General features: G+C 38.8%; 1 protein-coding gene across 2 annotated transcripts in view; it reads left to right on the top strand.

Annotated features, from left to right (window-relative positions):
• The window catches only part of SYTL5 (synaptotagmin like 5), a 114,644-nt gene that overhangs the window by 93,798 nt on the left and 4,059 nt on the right, over positions 1-16,787 (top strand). For both annotated transcript variants that reach the window (XM_003799881.1, XM_003799880.1), the window contains 5 exons: positions 1,403-1,581; positions 3,364-3,463; positions 5,109-5,270; positions 14,574-14,687; positions 15,958-16,088. In XM_003799881.1, the coding sequence (XP_003799929.1) occupies positions 1,403-1,581; positions 3,364-3,463; positions 5,109-5,270; positions 14,574-14,687; positions 15,958-16,088 (686 nt within the window). The remainder of the gene's footprint in view (positions 1-1,402; positions 1,582-3,363; positions 3,464-5,108; positions 5,271-14,573; positions 14,688-15,957; positions 16,089-16,787) is intronic.

A 16,787-nucleotide genomic window follows, 5' to 3' on the forward strand; every position in this document is an offset into this window, starting at 1 on the left:
AGGAGAGGAGAGGAGAGGAGAGGAGAGGAGAGGAGAGGAGAGGAGAGGAGAAGAGAAGAGAAGAGAAGAGAAGAGAAGAGAAGAGAAAAGTCTAAGTTGCCTTTGTCCTCACCATAGTCCTTTCTTCCCAGTTCACAGAAGAGGGCTTTTGAAGCTACGCTCCCCCATTCATGAAAGCCTCCCAGGTGGTCTTTTGTGATAGTTAATAAGATATAGATTGTTTGCTTCCAGTGCTAAGGGATAATTTTATTACATTTACAGTAGTTACCCTTATCTGCAGGGAATATGTTCCAAGATTCCCCGTGGATGCCTGAAACCATGTATATAGTAGTGAACCTTAGCCAAGGAACTCCAAGATCACCTTTCCACTTACAGGAAGCACCCTTTGGCTTCTCTTTGACATATCTGAATTGCTGGCCTCAGTACTCTTGAGTTTTGAAGCCATTATTAAATAAACTAAGGGTAACTTGAACACAATCACTGTGAAAGTAAGGAAGTTGATCTGATAACTAAGATAACTAGGTGATGGCTGGGTAGCACTCACAGATTGGATCTACTGGATAAAGGGATGATTCATATCCTGGGAAGGGTGAAGCAGGATGGCACATGCTACTCGGAAGAGCACACAATTTAAAAATTATGAATTGTTTACTTCTGGAGTTTTCTATTTAATATTTTTGGACTTTAGGTAGCCACAGGTAACTGAAACTATGGAAAGTGAGACTATGGATAAGGGGGACTACTATAATGTAAAATATATTTCATATCATTGGTGCCTTGTCAAAAGCTTCATTCATTTTGGTTGATTTGGACTGGTTTTTTTAAATTATTTTGTTGATTCTTTGGTGTGTGATTTTATTGTTTAGTGTTATATTTTGTGGATCACAATTTTGCAGAGGTTTACAAAGGCTTGGTCTTATACTACTCAGGTGGCCACAGGTTATTTGTAGGTGATAAGCTCCCCTTGCTCAAGACATGGCAGTTCGCCTCAATGTGCTCCTTCGGGAGATTGATTTTGAGAAACATCTCTTTGAAGATCGAGCTTCTGTACCTGCCTATAGATATGCAGGAATATACAGAGTGACTCTCTCCCTAGGAGGTGTGGAGAATCAGCTCCAAAGAACACAACATCAGTTATTCACTAAACCAGAAAGACAATGCTTTCCTTCTCAACAAGTTTCCGGTCTTCCTTATTAATGGTACTAAATCTGTTATCTTGTCTCAGACTGGAGTTGTATATAATACAAGCAAAACAAGTGACTTTTGCTTTATTTCCTTACCCTAGACTTCCTTGCTTATTATAACAAACAGGAATTATAATTGAATTAAGAGGGTTGATTCTGTGAAAAGATTATTGGAATAACACTGGATGCCTTCTTTTCATCTTGTTTATATTTTCCAGACCAGCCTTAATAGCATGATGAGTGTTTACAGTGAAACAGGAGACTATGGCAACGTGAAAGTCAGTGGTGAAATTCTTCTCCATATCAGCTACTGCTACAAAACCGGAGGGCTCTACATTTTTGTCAAGAATTGTAGAAATCTGGCCATAGGAGATGAAAAGAAACAGAGGACAGATGCGTAAGCATATAGCATGTTCTTCAGACTATTTCAATCATTGCTTTGTCTGTATGTGTGTTTCTTTTTCAGAAAAGTCTTAGCAATCCTCTTGATTCAAAGCCTTCTCAGAGAGTTGTCACTTTCCACTTCTAAATATTTATTCTCTAAAGTACATGTATAATGGTTGTGTCCTTGGTTACCTGGTTTTTAAAAAGCCCTTACTCAACATGATTTGGAACTGATGTATTTGTAGTTTGCACAAGAGGCAGCTCTTTGAGGTAGAAAGCTGATATGTTGGCACACCTAGGATGTACAAAAGTATCCTATTATGAGGGAAATATTCCAGAGAAAATTACCATGGTGTTACCCAACCAAACAACTCAAAAGGCCAATAATAAGCTCTTAGGATTCTAAGGGTAAGCCTCTGAAGAACAGGAGGAGGCCATATGGACCGTGGCACATTAGAGAGAAGCTAGATATTAAGAGGTGTCAGGAGTCCCCAAGACCACTGTTAGGTTCAGTGATTCGCTAGTTTTCACAGGACTCTGCTTATTGTTACAATCAGCAAAGAGAAAAGGTATATGTACCAAAATCCTAAAGAAACCAGGCTCAAGTTTCTAAGGGTCCTTCCCAATTGAGTCACCTAGGATGCATTTCATTCCCTCAGTAATGATTCGTGACAACCACTGTGAAATTCTGTCTACTAGGGAAGCTTGTTGGAAACTGAGCTTATCACAGACCATATTGCCAGTCTCCCAGAGGGAAATAACATGTTCAGCATAAGTCATACTATTTATACAAAGAGTTTGGGCACAGTGAGCCATTTTTTTCAGTTCTGGGAATGCTAGGACCCTGACCCCACCAAATTCTTGGATAGTGTCTGGGACCAAGGATTGTAAGGCCTAAATCTTGTTAGAAGTGTACCCACGTTCACTCTTTTCTGTACAATACCTGACCTAGGTCCAATAAATAACTCAGTGAAGCTGGTTCCTAAGATAAAACAAATAAATGGACTCTGACTACATACAGGTCCACCTGCCTCCTTAATTAAATTTCAGAGGGCTATGAGACCAATATGGTTATTCTAACTAGCATGGAAAGATGACATCTAAAACCCCAGAAGATATGGTTCCAAACTCTAGTAGCATTTTATACACTTCAATTATGCACATCTTATACATTTCTGAGTCGACTATTATGCCCCTACTTCAAGAGGCTCCTGAGATAGTTCGAAGCAAGGTGTTAGAATTGCCATCTTGATTTCAGGTTATTTTCTGTTCCTTCTATTTCACCATTTTCTTTTGTTTGCCGACTACCATTGACTCCATTCCCAGACATTGGAAGACAGGACTAAGACTGGAGAGGTATATAACCCCAGAGAGTTTAAGAGACCATTGATGATGATAATAATAATAGATTACATTTATTAAAAAGTACAATATGGCAGCTCCATGTTTATGTCAACTAATGCAATCCTCACAATGCCATGGGTTAGATATTGTTATTTTCCAAGTTTTACAGATGAAAAAGTGAGCCACAGGAAGGTTAAGTACATTCTTGAAGTCACCAAAACCTATGAGGCAAGGAGTGACTCAAACAATTGACTGGAGTTTAGACCCTATACTCTTTTACTGAGGCACTTTACTGCTTCTCTCTTATGGAAGGCCCAGAGTTAACTTTTTTAAGCTTTGGCCCTGTTTCTTATGATCACTGCCCTTTGCCTCTTTTATTCACTGAAGTCTCTGAGCATTTCTTACAAATAGATGTTCCCCAATAGTTACTTTTATATTTTATTATCTGCAGTTATGTCAAGTCATACCTTCTTCCTGACAAGTCCCGAAACAATAAGCGCAAGACCAAAATCAGAACAGGCACCAATCCAGAATTCAATGAAACACTAAAGGTAAGTTAATTGTCTGTCATCATAAGCCCATGTGATACTGTTCACAACCTCTTTGGTTTAGAAGGAACTACAGAGATTCTTTTATTTGCATGTCAAGGCTTGTATATGTTTTAGAAAGTTGGAATATGAATAAATTATCATATGTGCATAATGCCCTTGGCTTTCCTAACATCTTTTGGAAAAAAATTAATGTAAACCAACTACTCTTATTTTGTTTACTTCTCTGTGGGCACTGCTTCTGCTGAATTTGTATTTTAAGTAGCAATGATGTACCAAAATTACATCTCAGCTGATGCAGCTTGTCAAAAAGTATGTTTCACCTTTGGGCAAACTGTGCTTTTCTTTACCCTGAAAGAAGTTTCTCACAGTTTTGACACCAACTTAACGAGTCACTTAGCACACATTCATTGTTCTGCTAACACAGCAGGGATATGTGCTGCTTCTTGTTGAGGTTTCAGAATTTGGCTAAATTTAGGCATATGGTTAATGCACTATGTAGTTGAGGGTCAGATTTGAGAAATCTCAAAGAGAATGGTCTAGAAAAAAAATATGATCTATTCCTATAGAAATTTCCATAGCCAATGGGCTTCTATGTAACAACCCTTTCTCTCACCCTGGGCCAATCTAGCCTGATAAGAAAGATCCAGCAAGAATGGAATGTGGAAGTGATTACCAATCCTAAGGAAATCTATGAGTTTAATGACCCAGAAAAATATAGTCATAGTCTACCATAGCAGGAAGTTGGTGAGAGCAGAAAGCCCTGTGCCTATGTGTGTCAGTGGGGGCATAAATGGATGTTCTCCATGGATAACTAGTTCTCCATGGCACAACTAGTTTAGATCAAACTAAAAAGGAATAAATACAGGCAGAAAGCAAGTTCAACTGCCATAACTGGCTAGCAGAGATGAGCTCAAGCAGAACAAACAGGTAAACACAGAGAGAGGGTAAATTAAGGAAGCAGGGAGCCAACATTAATCATAATAGTAAGGACAGAAATAAACACAAATCCGAGATCAGGAATCTGAACCAACCACCCAGAAGGTGGTTGCATAGAACAAGCAGAAGGTTGGAGGGTGTATGAACATGTGGCCCTGGATAACATTCTGTTGGAAAAGGAAACACTAGCCCAACAATATCTTCTTTCTGCTCATTCTACGTGTACATCTTTTCACCTCTGCACTTAGACACACTTTATGAAATCCAGGCTTTGCAAATTCCTCATTGTTAATACTTTGCTAGATTTGAGGATTCTTATTATGACTAAGACAGAGAAGTTGAAGAATTGATATAGTAAATCTTGAACTTACAAAGTAAATGTGAAAAATAATTAGGCAAATAAAAAACAAGTAAAACTGGAAAGAGAATAAGCTTTATCACCTAACACTATTTATACAGTATCCAGAGTTTATCTCCCCCTCACATAATGTGTTTATATACCTTTCATTGCTAAATCTGGCACAAAACGAGTTTATGGAATAGAACCTCAATTGTGGCAGAAACAAAGGAAAAGGAAATCTTTTCTTTATGTTGTTTTGTTTATATTACTGATGCATGTGACCTGAAAGATGTGAGAAGTAAATTTCAACCTGTCCTGAAATTAGATACAACCTCTTTTGTGGAGTGTAATATTGTAATCTCATTGCAGTACACCATCAGCCATACCCAGCTGGAAACAAGAACTCTTCAGCTCTCAGTCTGGCACTATGATCGATTTGGACATAACAGCTTCCTTGGGGAGGTAGAGATTCCTTTTGACTCATGGAACTTTGAAAATCCAAGTGACGAGTGGTTTGTGCTTCAGCCTAAGGTAGGAAATGCTTCCAGATAGCCAAACAATTATGCAATGAGACAAGTTAGGAATGAAATTTATGTCACAGTCTTAAGAATCTGAAGACTTCCAAATCTCAAGTGATAATCAACAAAGATTAGTGAAGTAAATTCTCGAATAATATTATAATAACTATAAATTCATTGTTTTGGAATTTTGGAAGTTCTTTGTCAATATAGATTGTATAATACAAGTCACATAATCGTTCATTTTTTCTCACGAAAAAATGTATTAATCATTTGATGTTCTCCATGGATAAACAAAAGGAATGTATTTTATGATCCTATTGGAAGGAGAAAGGCTTTAGTTCAGGGAGGCAAAACTAAGTCCATAGAACATGACCAATCTCAAAACATTATCTTTATTTCTCATTCCCTACAATTCAGACCACAAGCAGGATGTATACTACCCACAATTAAAGTATCTTGTTTCTTACATTTCTACTTTTGGTATACTTAAGCTAGGTCTTGAGTTATTTACAAAATACTGAGAGCTGGCTATAGAAATTAAATGATAATGCCATATGGCAGGTTCTAATCTAGACCAACCATTCCTTGGATTCACTCTAAGCAACTGAGGTCTCTCTACATTTACGGGAATTTTTAATGATACAAGGGAGGTAAAAATGGTCACATTTATGCAGCCAAAGGTTGTTCTTTATATACAGAGAGGCAAAAGAACATTATGATAAAGATGGTGGATTCAAATCACCCTTTCTTGGTTCCATGACTGCCTATGCAATGCTAGGCAAATTACTTAACTTCCTAGGCTTTGGTGTTCTCATTTGTAATATAATCATTGGATGTAGCTTTTAGGGCTGTTGTGAGGCTTGAATAAGCATTTTACATGAGACTGCCAGCATTCTATCAGGAACATTGTAAGTTCTCAATAAATGTTAAGTAGTATACATCTTACTTAGGAGTCATTGTATTGCAATTCACAGAAAGCCCAGATCATAGTGCTCAAAAAATAAAGGGAAATTACTGGCCATCAGTGATCAGCTAGAACTTGATCCAGATGCTCAAATCTTTTTTTTTTTTTTTAAACTTTTTTTAAAGTCAGAATCTCACTCTGTTGCTCAGGCTAGAGTGCCATGGTAGCCTAGCGCACAGCAACCTCAAACTCCGGCGCTCAAGCAATCTCTTGCCTCAGCCTCTCAAGTATCTGGAAATACAGGCATGTGCTACCGCATCAGACTAACTTTTCTATTTTTTAGTAGAGATGGGAGTCTGACTTTGCTCAGGCTAGTCTTGAACCCTATTTTCAAGCAATCCTCCTGCCATGGCCTTTCAGAATACTAGGATTACAGGAGTAAGCCACTGTGGTCGACTTCAGATACTCAAATCTTATCATGACCCTGCAGTCTCTTGGTCTCTCCTCCTCTCCTCTTTCTTGGTTTCATTTTCAAGTTCCACACAGTGTTGGCCTCCCTCACTAGGGCCAGGCCTGTCTCTCCTGGGCTCTAATGGCTATAGGGGCTACCAGCCTTTCATCTTTGCACCACACTGTCCAAGAGAGGAGAGAGTTTCTCCCCAATAGTCGCTAACCAGTGCCTTGGGTCTTGTTCTCCTAATTCTAATTACAAAATTTCTAATCTGAGCCTAGTTAGAAAAACTAGGCAGAGTGGAAAACTGCAGGCAGAGTGGAAAACTGCATTAGCTGGCTTAAGATAAAGAGGATATACCATGGTCCTGAAGGTGGATTGCCCCAAAGGGAATCCAGGAACTAAGGGAATGGTGAGGGATACTAGATAGCAAAAACAAATGATGTTCTCCATTTTATCAACAGCAGCATTGTTCTCAATTAATTGTTACAACAACCCTATCAGGTAAGTATCATTAGTTCCATTTTATAGATGAGGAAACTGAGACTCAGAAGTTATATACAATTTGCTGATGGAGTTTTGTAACTGTTAACTTTAAATTTGCTATGAATAACTCATGGAAAATTTAGGGTGGTATGTTTAGGCTATGGGTCAGATTGAAAATAAAATTTTAAAAAAATTCCTTAAGCATAACTTGCAAGATCATGACTGACATAAATCTGATGGAGATAGGAAGTATAGTATTAAAAATGAACAAGTCCACAATAGCATATTATCTCCCTGATATTAAATATAAAAATGACTTGGCCATTACAGCATCAAGTGTCTTGGAATTGAATGAAAATCTTCACTGTAAAAGGTAGCACTTAATATGACTTAGCAGTCTCCTGTTAGTCACTTCCTTTGTGTAATATCAACAAGAATCATATTTAGAAAATGTCCAAGATATCATAATGCAAACTAACAATGAAGCTCACAAAATCCTCCTAGAAAAAGTGCTGTATGCCTCATTGCTGAATGTCACTGTAGACACCTTCGAATGACACCTCAGATGGTTCTTCCAGAAAAAGAGTTTCAAAATTAGTCTGAAGGGTGGACTCAAAGCTGGTATCTGTGCATGGCTTCCTGAGGGAAGTACTTTGAAGGTTGCTAGGGTGGCATTCAACAATGAAATACGTAGCACTTTTTCTAGGATGAGTTCACAAACTTAATTGTCAGACATCATATGATGCATGACACAGTACATGCATCTTAGTACATAAAACTAATTTATCTGTCATGAAGTTAACATTAAAGCACATAGAAGGGCTCTTTGGAAACCAGTTTGGAAAGAAAAATAGTACCTTTCCAGTCAGCTTCCTGGAAATGGTTAAAAGATTTTGCTGGAATGTTATCTAGGCTCTCCCAGACCTCTCCCCCAGGCCTCTTCTGTGCTCAGGGACCAATAATTTTCCATAGTAATCACTTCCACATTATGATTGTGTTGTTCACGTTCTAGTATGAGAGGGAAGCAGCTCCAGGTCTCTCTGAGCCTGCTGACGGTAGAACGTTCTGATTGTGTTCACTAAGGAACAACATCAGTCCTGTGTTAGACCCCTTCAGACTCCTGTGTCTGTCAGATTTGCCACAACAGCCTCCACCTCAAACTCTCTTTAGAAGCCAGCCTTTGGTTACTGCAGCCTCTTTCTTGTTCACATGAACAGAGAGCCAAAAGTCCTGAGAGTTGTGTTCTCTGCCACAAGGTAACCCTTAGTGAACCATCCATAAGTGGGGGGTGTATGAAGACACACTTCCCTTACCGAGAGTGGGGAAAACTGAGAGTGCGCCTGTCAGAGCAGGCCAAACTGATGGAACTTTGCCCAAGACTGTGCCCATCCCTGTCCTGCTTCTGCCACCCCTTCCCTGGTCTCTCTGGGGAGCACTCTCTTAATAAATCACTTGCATAAGAATCCTTACCTCAGAACTGGTTTCTGGGGAACCCAACAGAAGTTGATGTCTGTAATGCACACCATCTTCCTCTGCCACGTGGAAAAAAGCTGGAGACTGAGACTTGCTTAGATACCATGTCTTCCAAACACGGGAGGGCAAGTGCAAAGGTATGCTCTCTGTTGCCTCATCCCCAGGCTGAGCTCGGCTCTGTGCAGTTCATTATCAGCCAGCTAGGTGCAGTGTCATGTCGATCTTAGTCTCTTGTCTTAGTCATTTCGATGCAATCATCACTCCATCAGCTGCAGACATACTGCAAGCCATCCTTAGACATGACATTTCTTGTAGCTTATGCAGTCGAGGAGGTGAAGTGTGAACTACAAGGACTGATTTCCCAAGTAATAGGTAGTCAGAATTAATAGTCTTTAAGCATTCAGAAATACTGGCATCCTTCTGCAGCTCGAAAGGGGTGCTGGAAAGACATATGGCCTTATTGCCTGTTGAGTCAGTGTTAGTGAAAGTTTCTCAATACCTACCTTTGTATGGGTTAGGGCTTACAACACTAGGCAAGTGAGAAGGCTGATACAGAGAAAGAACTCAAGATACCAAACGTACTGTAAAGTACCTTCACAGTGTAACTTCCATTTTACTGCATGACATAGGTTTATTTATTAGCTATAACTCATTATCCTTCTGAAAGGCATGTTGGGTAGGTAGAGAAGGGTTTGTCAATATGAATTACTTTTCATGCTTTCCCATAATATGCTAATATAATATGCTATTATAAAAACAAGGACTTTTGAAAATCAACAATAAGCCTAAGTGTTTTTTCCAAGGAAACATTCTCTTATTCTGCTTTTAGGCAGAGAGAAAATGTAAGTTTCTGTGGAACTATTACTAAGATTAAAGGCTGTGTCTTTATTTGTCAGTTTTGGTAGACTTTTGTAATTTCTTACTCCACTTTACCCCTGTAAATGAACTGGAGATCTCTCCCGTACTCCAAGGGAAAGTGGCTCGCTTTGCAGAAAGCAGAAGATAGTGGGAGTCATCTGCTTACTTCACACTCTTGCTCAGATAATATCAATGTTACCTGTTGCTTTGGGATATGGTTTGAATAAATGCTAACCATCACCTGGCACCCAGTTCTCCCCTGATATGGCCCAGCCCTCTGGAGCAACCAAGGATGTCAGTGCTCTACCCATGCAAACATGACTCCCATAGCTTTCACTCTCACCAGCCAACCCCTGCCAATCATTGTGGGAGGAGAGTCCTCAGGCTGCTGGAATGGGCGTGGTCCGTGGGAATAAAAAGCCAGAGAGGTTTAGGTATTTAAGTCTCCTGGAAGTGAGCAGAGCCTTTGATCAATGATTAATGGGTGAAAGAGCATAAACACCCCAACTCCCTTGCCTCTGATTGGAACAACTCTATGGTGTGATCTGTTATATCTCTAGAGTTCCCCTGTGGACTGAACAAAAGTTACCCTCCATAGAACTTTGCCTTATACCACACCCTTAAGCCTTCATCACTGTCAGTCACAGTGCCCCACTATCCTTCTAATAAATCATTATAAATTGAGGCAGCACCTGTGGCTCAGTGAGTAGGGTGATGGGTTCAAACCCGGCTCCAGCCAAACTGCAACAACAACAAAAAAATAGCCGGGCATTGTGGCAGGCGCCTGTAGTCTCAGCTACTCAGGAGGCTAAGGCAAGAGAATCACCTAAGCCCAAGATCTGGAGGTTGCTGTGAGCTGTGACACCACAGCATTCTACCGAAGGTGACAAAGTGAGACTCTGTCTCTTAAAAAAAAATATCATTATAAATTAAGTTCATGTCTTAGGGTCTGCTAGGGAACCCAGCATAGACATCTTATTTCCATCCCCCTTGCTACTGTCTCCCTACACACACGCCTCCCTAATCACATCTGACTTTCTACCAATCCATAACCACATTTAACATGGTCCCCACTATATTGTGCCTATACAGCCTTCTTGACTTAGGGTAACCTTGTTCCCTACTATCTTCATCTGTCTTCAGATCCCATCCTTTAAGGACCAGGCAAGGGCCACCTCCTTATACCAATTTGGACTAATCTCCTTCCTACAGTAATTTCTTTGTACTTATGTTGGAGCAACCATCACCATTTCTCTGACATTGAACTTTCTGTGCAGTAGAAATTCTCTTCTCCCAGCCATCATGACCAATAATAGGTCAGTTAATAGAGAAAGTCACAGAAATCACCCACATACAAACACGTGCCAAATGCATTTTGTTGTTGTTGTTGTTTTTGCAGTTTTTGGCTGGGGCTGGGTTTGAACCCACCACCTCCAGTATATGGGGCCAGCCGGCACCCTACTCCTTGAGCCACAGGGACTTCCCCATTTCTTTTTGTTTTTAATGCTGTTCATGAATTATTTTGAATGGACACATAAAAATTGTATATGCTTATCATATAAAACATGTTGTTTTGAAATATGTACACATTGTGGAATAGCTAGATCAATCTAATCAACATATGCATTTCTTTTGTTGTTGTTGTTGCAGTTTTTGGCCGGGTTTGAACCTGCTACCTCCAGTATATGGGGCTGGTGCCCTACTCCTTGAGCCACAGGCACCTCCCGATATGCATTTCTTCAAATATTTATTTTCTGGTGCAAACATATAAAATCTACTCTCTTAGTAATTCTCAAGAATACAATACATTTTTATTACTTGGGGTCACCATGCTGGTACAATAGATCTCTCAGAGTTATTCCTCCTGTCTCACTGAAATTTTGTATAGTTAAACCAACATCTCCCCAACCCCGATCCCACCCCAGCCCTTAGTAGCCACCATTCTACTCTCTCCTTCTGTTACTTCGACATTTTTAGATGCCACATATAAGCAAGATCATGCTATACTATCCTCTCGTAACTAGTTTATTTCAGTCAACATAATATCCTCCAGTGTCATTCACATTGTCACAAATGACAGTATTTCCTTCCTTTGTAAGGCTGAATAGTATGTCATTGTATGCATATATTACATTTTCACTGTTCATTCATTGATGACCACTTAGGATGAATCTATATCTTGGCTATTGTGAACAATGCTGCAATGAACATGGGGAGCTGTGGATATCTCTTCAACATAATGCTTTCGTTTCCTCACAAATCATATACATGGTAGTTCTATTTTTGATTTTTGAGGAACCTCCATACTGTTTTCCATAGTGGCTGTACTAATTTACACTCTCTCCAACAGTGTGCAAGGGTTCCCTTTCCCCCACATGTTCTCTAACACTTGTCTGTTTTCATTTTGATAATAGCCATTCTAGCAAGTGTGAGGGGATGTGTCATTGTGGTTGTAACTTGCATTAACCTGATGATTAGTGATGCTGAGCATTTTTTTCATGTACCTGTTGGCTATTATATATCTTCTTTTGAGAACTGTATGTTTAGATCCACTGCCCATTTTTAACTCAACTGTTTTCCTACTATTGAGTTGTTTTAATTCCTTATGTATTTTGAATATTAAACATCTATCATATGTATGATTTGCAAATATTAGCCACCGTTCCATGGGTGGTCTCTCTCTACTCTGTTGATTGTTCCCTTTGCTGCGCAGAGAAGATTTTTAGTTTCATGCAATCCCATTTGTCTAATTTTGCTTTTGTTAATTGTGCTTTAGGGATCATATCCCAAAATTCATTGCTCATACCAATGTCATGGAGCTTTCCCCCTATATTTTCTATCACTTTTATAGTTTCATGGCTTATATTTAAGTCTTTAATAGATTTTGAGTTGATTTTTATGTATGGTGTGAGATAAAGGTCCAGTTTCATTCTTCTGCATGTAGATAGCTAGTCTTCGCAACACTATTTATTGAAGAGACTGTCTCTTAACCATCATATGTGTTGTTGGCACATTGCCACTTCTCATATTCTCCTAGTAATAAAAGCAATCATAGAGCCCACTCAGACCCAAAAATAAGGGACGAATACTTCACCTCTCATTGACAATAGTACCAAAAAGTAATAGGCAGGCAGCGCTTGTGACTCAAGGAGTAGGGTGCCGGCCTCATATGCTGGAGGTGGTGGGTTCCAACCCAGCCCCAGCCAAAAACTGCAAAAAAAAAAAAAAAAGTAATAGGCATCACAAATATACCATAATGTATGTTATCATTTTCTATTTATGACATCCACATAAACTAAAATTTACTGAAATTGTTAAAAACAAAAGCCCTTTACAAGGAATTTAATCTAAAATAATTAGAGTAAGAAAATATTACATGCATAGTCTATTTCACCATATCACCAATCTTATTTTTACTGTGATAAGAAGGTTGAATATAATATTTCAAGTACTTTTACCATCCTGACTAATAAATTTTCCTACCACCGCCAACAGGAATGAATATCATGCAAGGATTCCTTTTATTGGTAATAGTTTCAGTACTTATTTTATTTTTAATATTTACTTATTTTATTTATGGCTGAGCTTTGAATTGCCTCTGGCTTTGCTATGAGTGGCCAGATTTCAGAACTCTTTCAATCTGCCCTCTCTCTGAGGAGAGCAGTTCTCTGCCCTTGACTCAGAAGTTGGATAGCTGAAGGAAACACCTGATTTCCTATTCTATCTGTGAAAGTTTAACTTTTAACAGTAAACTCTATCTGTCAAAGTATAACTGACTCAGTGGCAAGTGGAAGACCTATAGAACAGAGGCTCTGGGTATATTTGTATATTGAATTTAACTGGACTTTTTATTTTGAGATGGTTATAAATCCACGTTCAATTATAAGAAATAATACAAGGAGATCATAGTTTTCCCCAATGGTAGCACATAGCAATACTGTAGTATGATATTACAACAAGATATCGACATCAATATGATCCACTAGTTTTATTCAGATTTCCCAGTTTCACTTGTACTCATTTGTGTGTGTATATTTAGTTTTAGGCAATTTTATCACCTGTGTAAGTTTGTAAAACCATAACCATAGTCAAGACACTGCACAATTCCAAAGGTGTCCCTTGGGTTGAACTTTTATGACCAAAACTCCTTCCCTCCCACTTCTCCTCCTCCCTGCCTCCCAGCAACTACTAATCTGTTCTCCAGCTTTATAATTTTGCCATTTAAATACTGTTACATAAATACAATCATACAGTATACATCCTTTTAAGACTGGATTTTGTCAGCTGGCATAATTCTCCAGAGAATCATTCAAGTAGTGGCATGTATCAATATTCTGTTCCTTTTGTGTTATTGGGTAGAATTCCATGGTGCAGATATATCACAGCTTCTTTAACCATGTACCTGTTGAAGGCCATTTAGAATTCTTTTCAGTTTTTTACTATTACAAATAAATCTGACACAACTGTTAGTATGTAAGTTTTTTCATTTACAGACAATTTGTCATTTATCTGGGACAGATGCCCAAGAGTACAATTTCTGGGTTGTGTTGTAGTTGCCTGTTTAGTCTTAAAAGAAACTTGCAAACTTTTTTACAGAAAGACTTCACCATTTTACATCTCCACCAGCAACATTTGAGTAAATCACCTTCTGCATGTTGAAATTTAATGATGTGAATTACCAATGTTGCTTTTAATAACCAGTGTCTGGCAGCCCAGCATGAATCAAGCATTGCTACCTACCTTCCCCAGCACTTGGCCATTTCGGAAAGTTTTGAGATATCAGGATAAAGAGGGAGAAGTAACTTCTGGAGCTACTTTTAGTGGCTTCTTCATTTTTGCTCTTACACCAAACTACATGTGTACGGTGCAACACAGGCACTCAGATTTGTATTGTATGTCTTCTTTCAAATCCCTTTTTCTTTAATGTTAAAAGTTACATGTAAATGCCTTCAAAGAGTTTTTCACCCTTTCTTTTCTCATACATAAGACATCTCTTAAACTAACAAGAGCCAACATCATTGAGATAGGGGTGAATTGTCACATTTAGGCCACCAAATAAATGTTGTGAACTCTCATGTGCACTGTAAATACTAAGCCAAGCATTCTTACTCTTTTGTTTTCAACTGTCTCCCCTGGGCCAGGTGGAGTTTGCACCTGATATTGGCCTTCAGTACAAAGGAGAACTAACAGTTGTTTTATGTTACATTCCCCCAGAGGAGAACTTGATGCTTCCACTAGATCAACGTCAAGGTAGTGTAAAAATTAATGACTTTGATCAATGGCATTCTGTTTCTAGAAGTATGGGAATTGAATTGAGATCAGAGATTAATTGAACTATGTTACTATTGCATTACACAAATGAAACATAAAGGGTTAGGTGTTACTCTCTTGTGGAGAGTTGAGAATCTCTCAATGATCTATACAGGAAAGAGTACAAGATTCTTGTAAGAAATAGACCAAGTTCATACTCAGAAAGCAGATTTAATAGCAAGATTTACTTTTTTCTGTTAGTCCAGAGATATAGGGTCTTCCCTGGGATGTGGGGACAGTCTTCTGGAAGCAGAGTATAGGAAGCTGCTGCATGGATTTATGACATTCATAGCTATTCAGGGAGGCTTGGGGAAGTAGTTGACCTAGAGCATAGAATGCAAAGGAAAATTCCATATGGAATAAACTTATAACTCCCTCTTGCCCTTAGTTTTCCATCAGCTCCCACAGGCAGCCTCCTCAGTCTTCCCATTCAGTTTCACCTTCCAGTTTGATCCTGTGCAAGTAACTTGCTATCTTCTGGCCTCACTTTCCTCACCTCAAGGGGATGTTTGGAGGATTAAATAGATTCATACATGTGAAGTGCTTAAAACAGTACCAAATAAAGGTGGCGGTCATGGTGGTGGTTGATATTATTCATGTTGAGCATATTTCATCAGAATAAAAATGTCAAGTGGAGGAAACACTTTTCTCTGACCCTAAAATGTCATCGTTCCTGGGTTGTGGCCTCTAGAGCTGGTCCTAACTGAAACTTACAACTTACAAGATTAAAATATCAAAGAAAGGTGTTAAGAAATTTTCTCTTTTGGAAGGAGGGAGGGGTGGAGGAAAGGAAAGCAGAGAAAGGGAAATATAAAAAAAAGAAATTTTTTCTTTTGGAGTTTTGGCACTTGATAAATAGCCATTTATCACTAAGAGTAGAAATGGTGCCCTAGGAAACTCTTAGGGTCCTTTGCATTCCATACTCTTATACCCTATGAAAATATGTGCTTTGTAGGGTATTGTTTAAACTTTTAAATTCTTTCATTCATTTTTTTTCAACAAACACAAATGAAAGAGTTATCCAGAAGGAAGCCAATGGGGTAAAAATTCTTCGATGAATAAAAAATACACAACAATGGTAAGGGGTGTTCTGATCAGCAAGTGAAGTATATCTTTGGAGATGATCTTTGTGGATTTTGAAATCGAACCCAGGATCTCTCTCTTTCTCTCTCTCCCCTCTATCTCAATCTCATTTCAGTAGCTGATACAGGAAAGAAGACCTTTAAGAAGGGAAAGAAGAAGGAGTTGCCTATAGTCTCTGGAGGAATATTAGAAGTGTTCATCAAAGAGGCAAAGAATTTGACAGCAGTGAAGTCAGGAGGCACTTCCGATAGCTTTGTGAAGGGGTAATTTTGTTTTAGCTCATTTCAGATGATAATTAATGGGAAGTGAAAAGATCTGTGATCCACAAGCCAATGGTGGCTGTGAGACTTCTATGTTCTGTTTACTGAAAATGTTTTAGGAGAGAAATAGCCATAAGTGTTGGCTTTTACCTCTAAAACAATACAAGTGCAGCGAGAACATCCCTTTTTTAGCTGTCACTCTGTTTCCAGAATATTTCAGGAGTTCCCATCCCTCTTACCCTCAAGACTGGGAATTTTCCCATGAGATTCATTTGTCGAAGGTGGGGGAGGGGGTATGCTTGTCTACATGTAAATTTTGTTATTGTGTGTTGTCATCATTAGTCCTGGCAATATGCAACAACAACCAAAATATTGGATCACTGGTGTTTTGCTGTCTTGGGGAAAATTATAAAAAGTAGAGGTGTCAAAGCATTCTCCCTGGACTTATCCACTTTACAGAGACTCTGGGACTGCCTGCTGAGCATTTGTGCCCACTTTGTGGAGCACAGGGCAATTTCTTGAGGGAATACAGCCCCCTTAGATGAATATTCTTGCCCAATTATAGGCAAACCAAACAGCAAATCCCTCTTGATCTCTGACTATTGAAGATTTTTCTCTTGGAATTAGAGGAACTAGGACTGGAAGGCTATTTTAAATTCATTCAAACAAACACACAAATGCATATGTACCAAGTACTAAATG

This window comes from Otolemur garnettii, unplaced genomic scaffold (assembly GCF_000181295.1).
Source record: "Otolemur garnettii isolate 467f Iridium unplaced genomic scaffold, OtoGar3 scaffold00158, whole genome shotgun sequence".
Classification (NCBI taxonomy): Eukaryota; Metazoa; Chordata; class Mammalia; order Primates; family Galagidae; genus Otolemur; species Otolemur garnettii.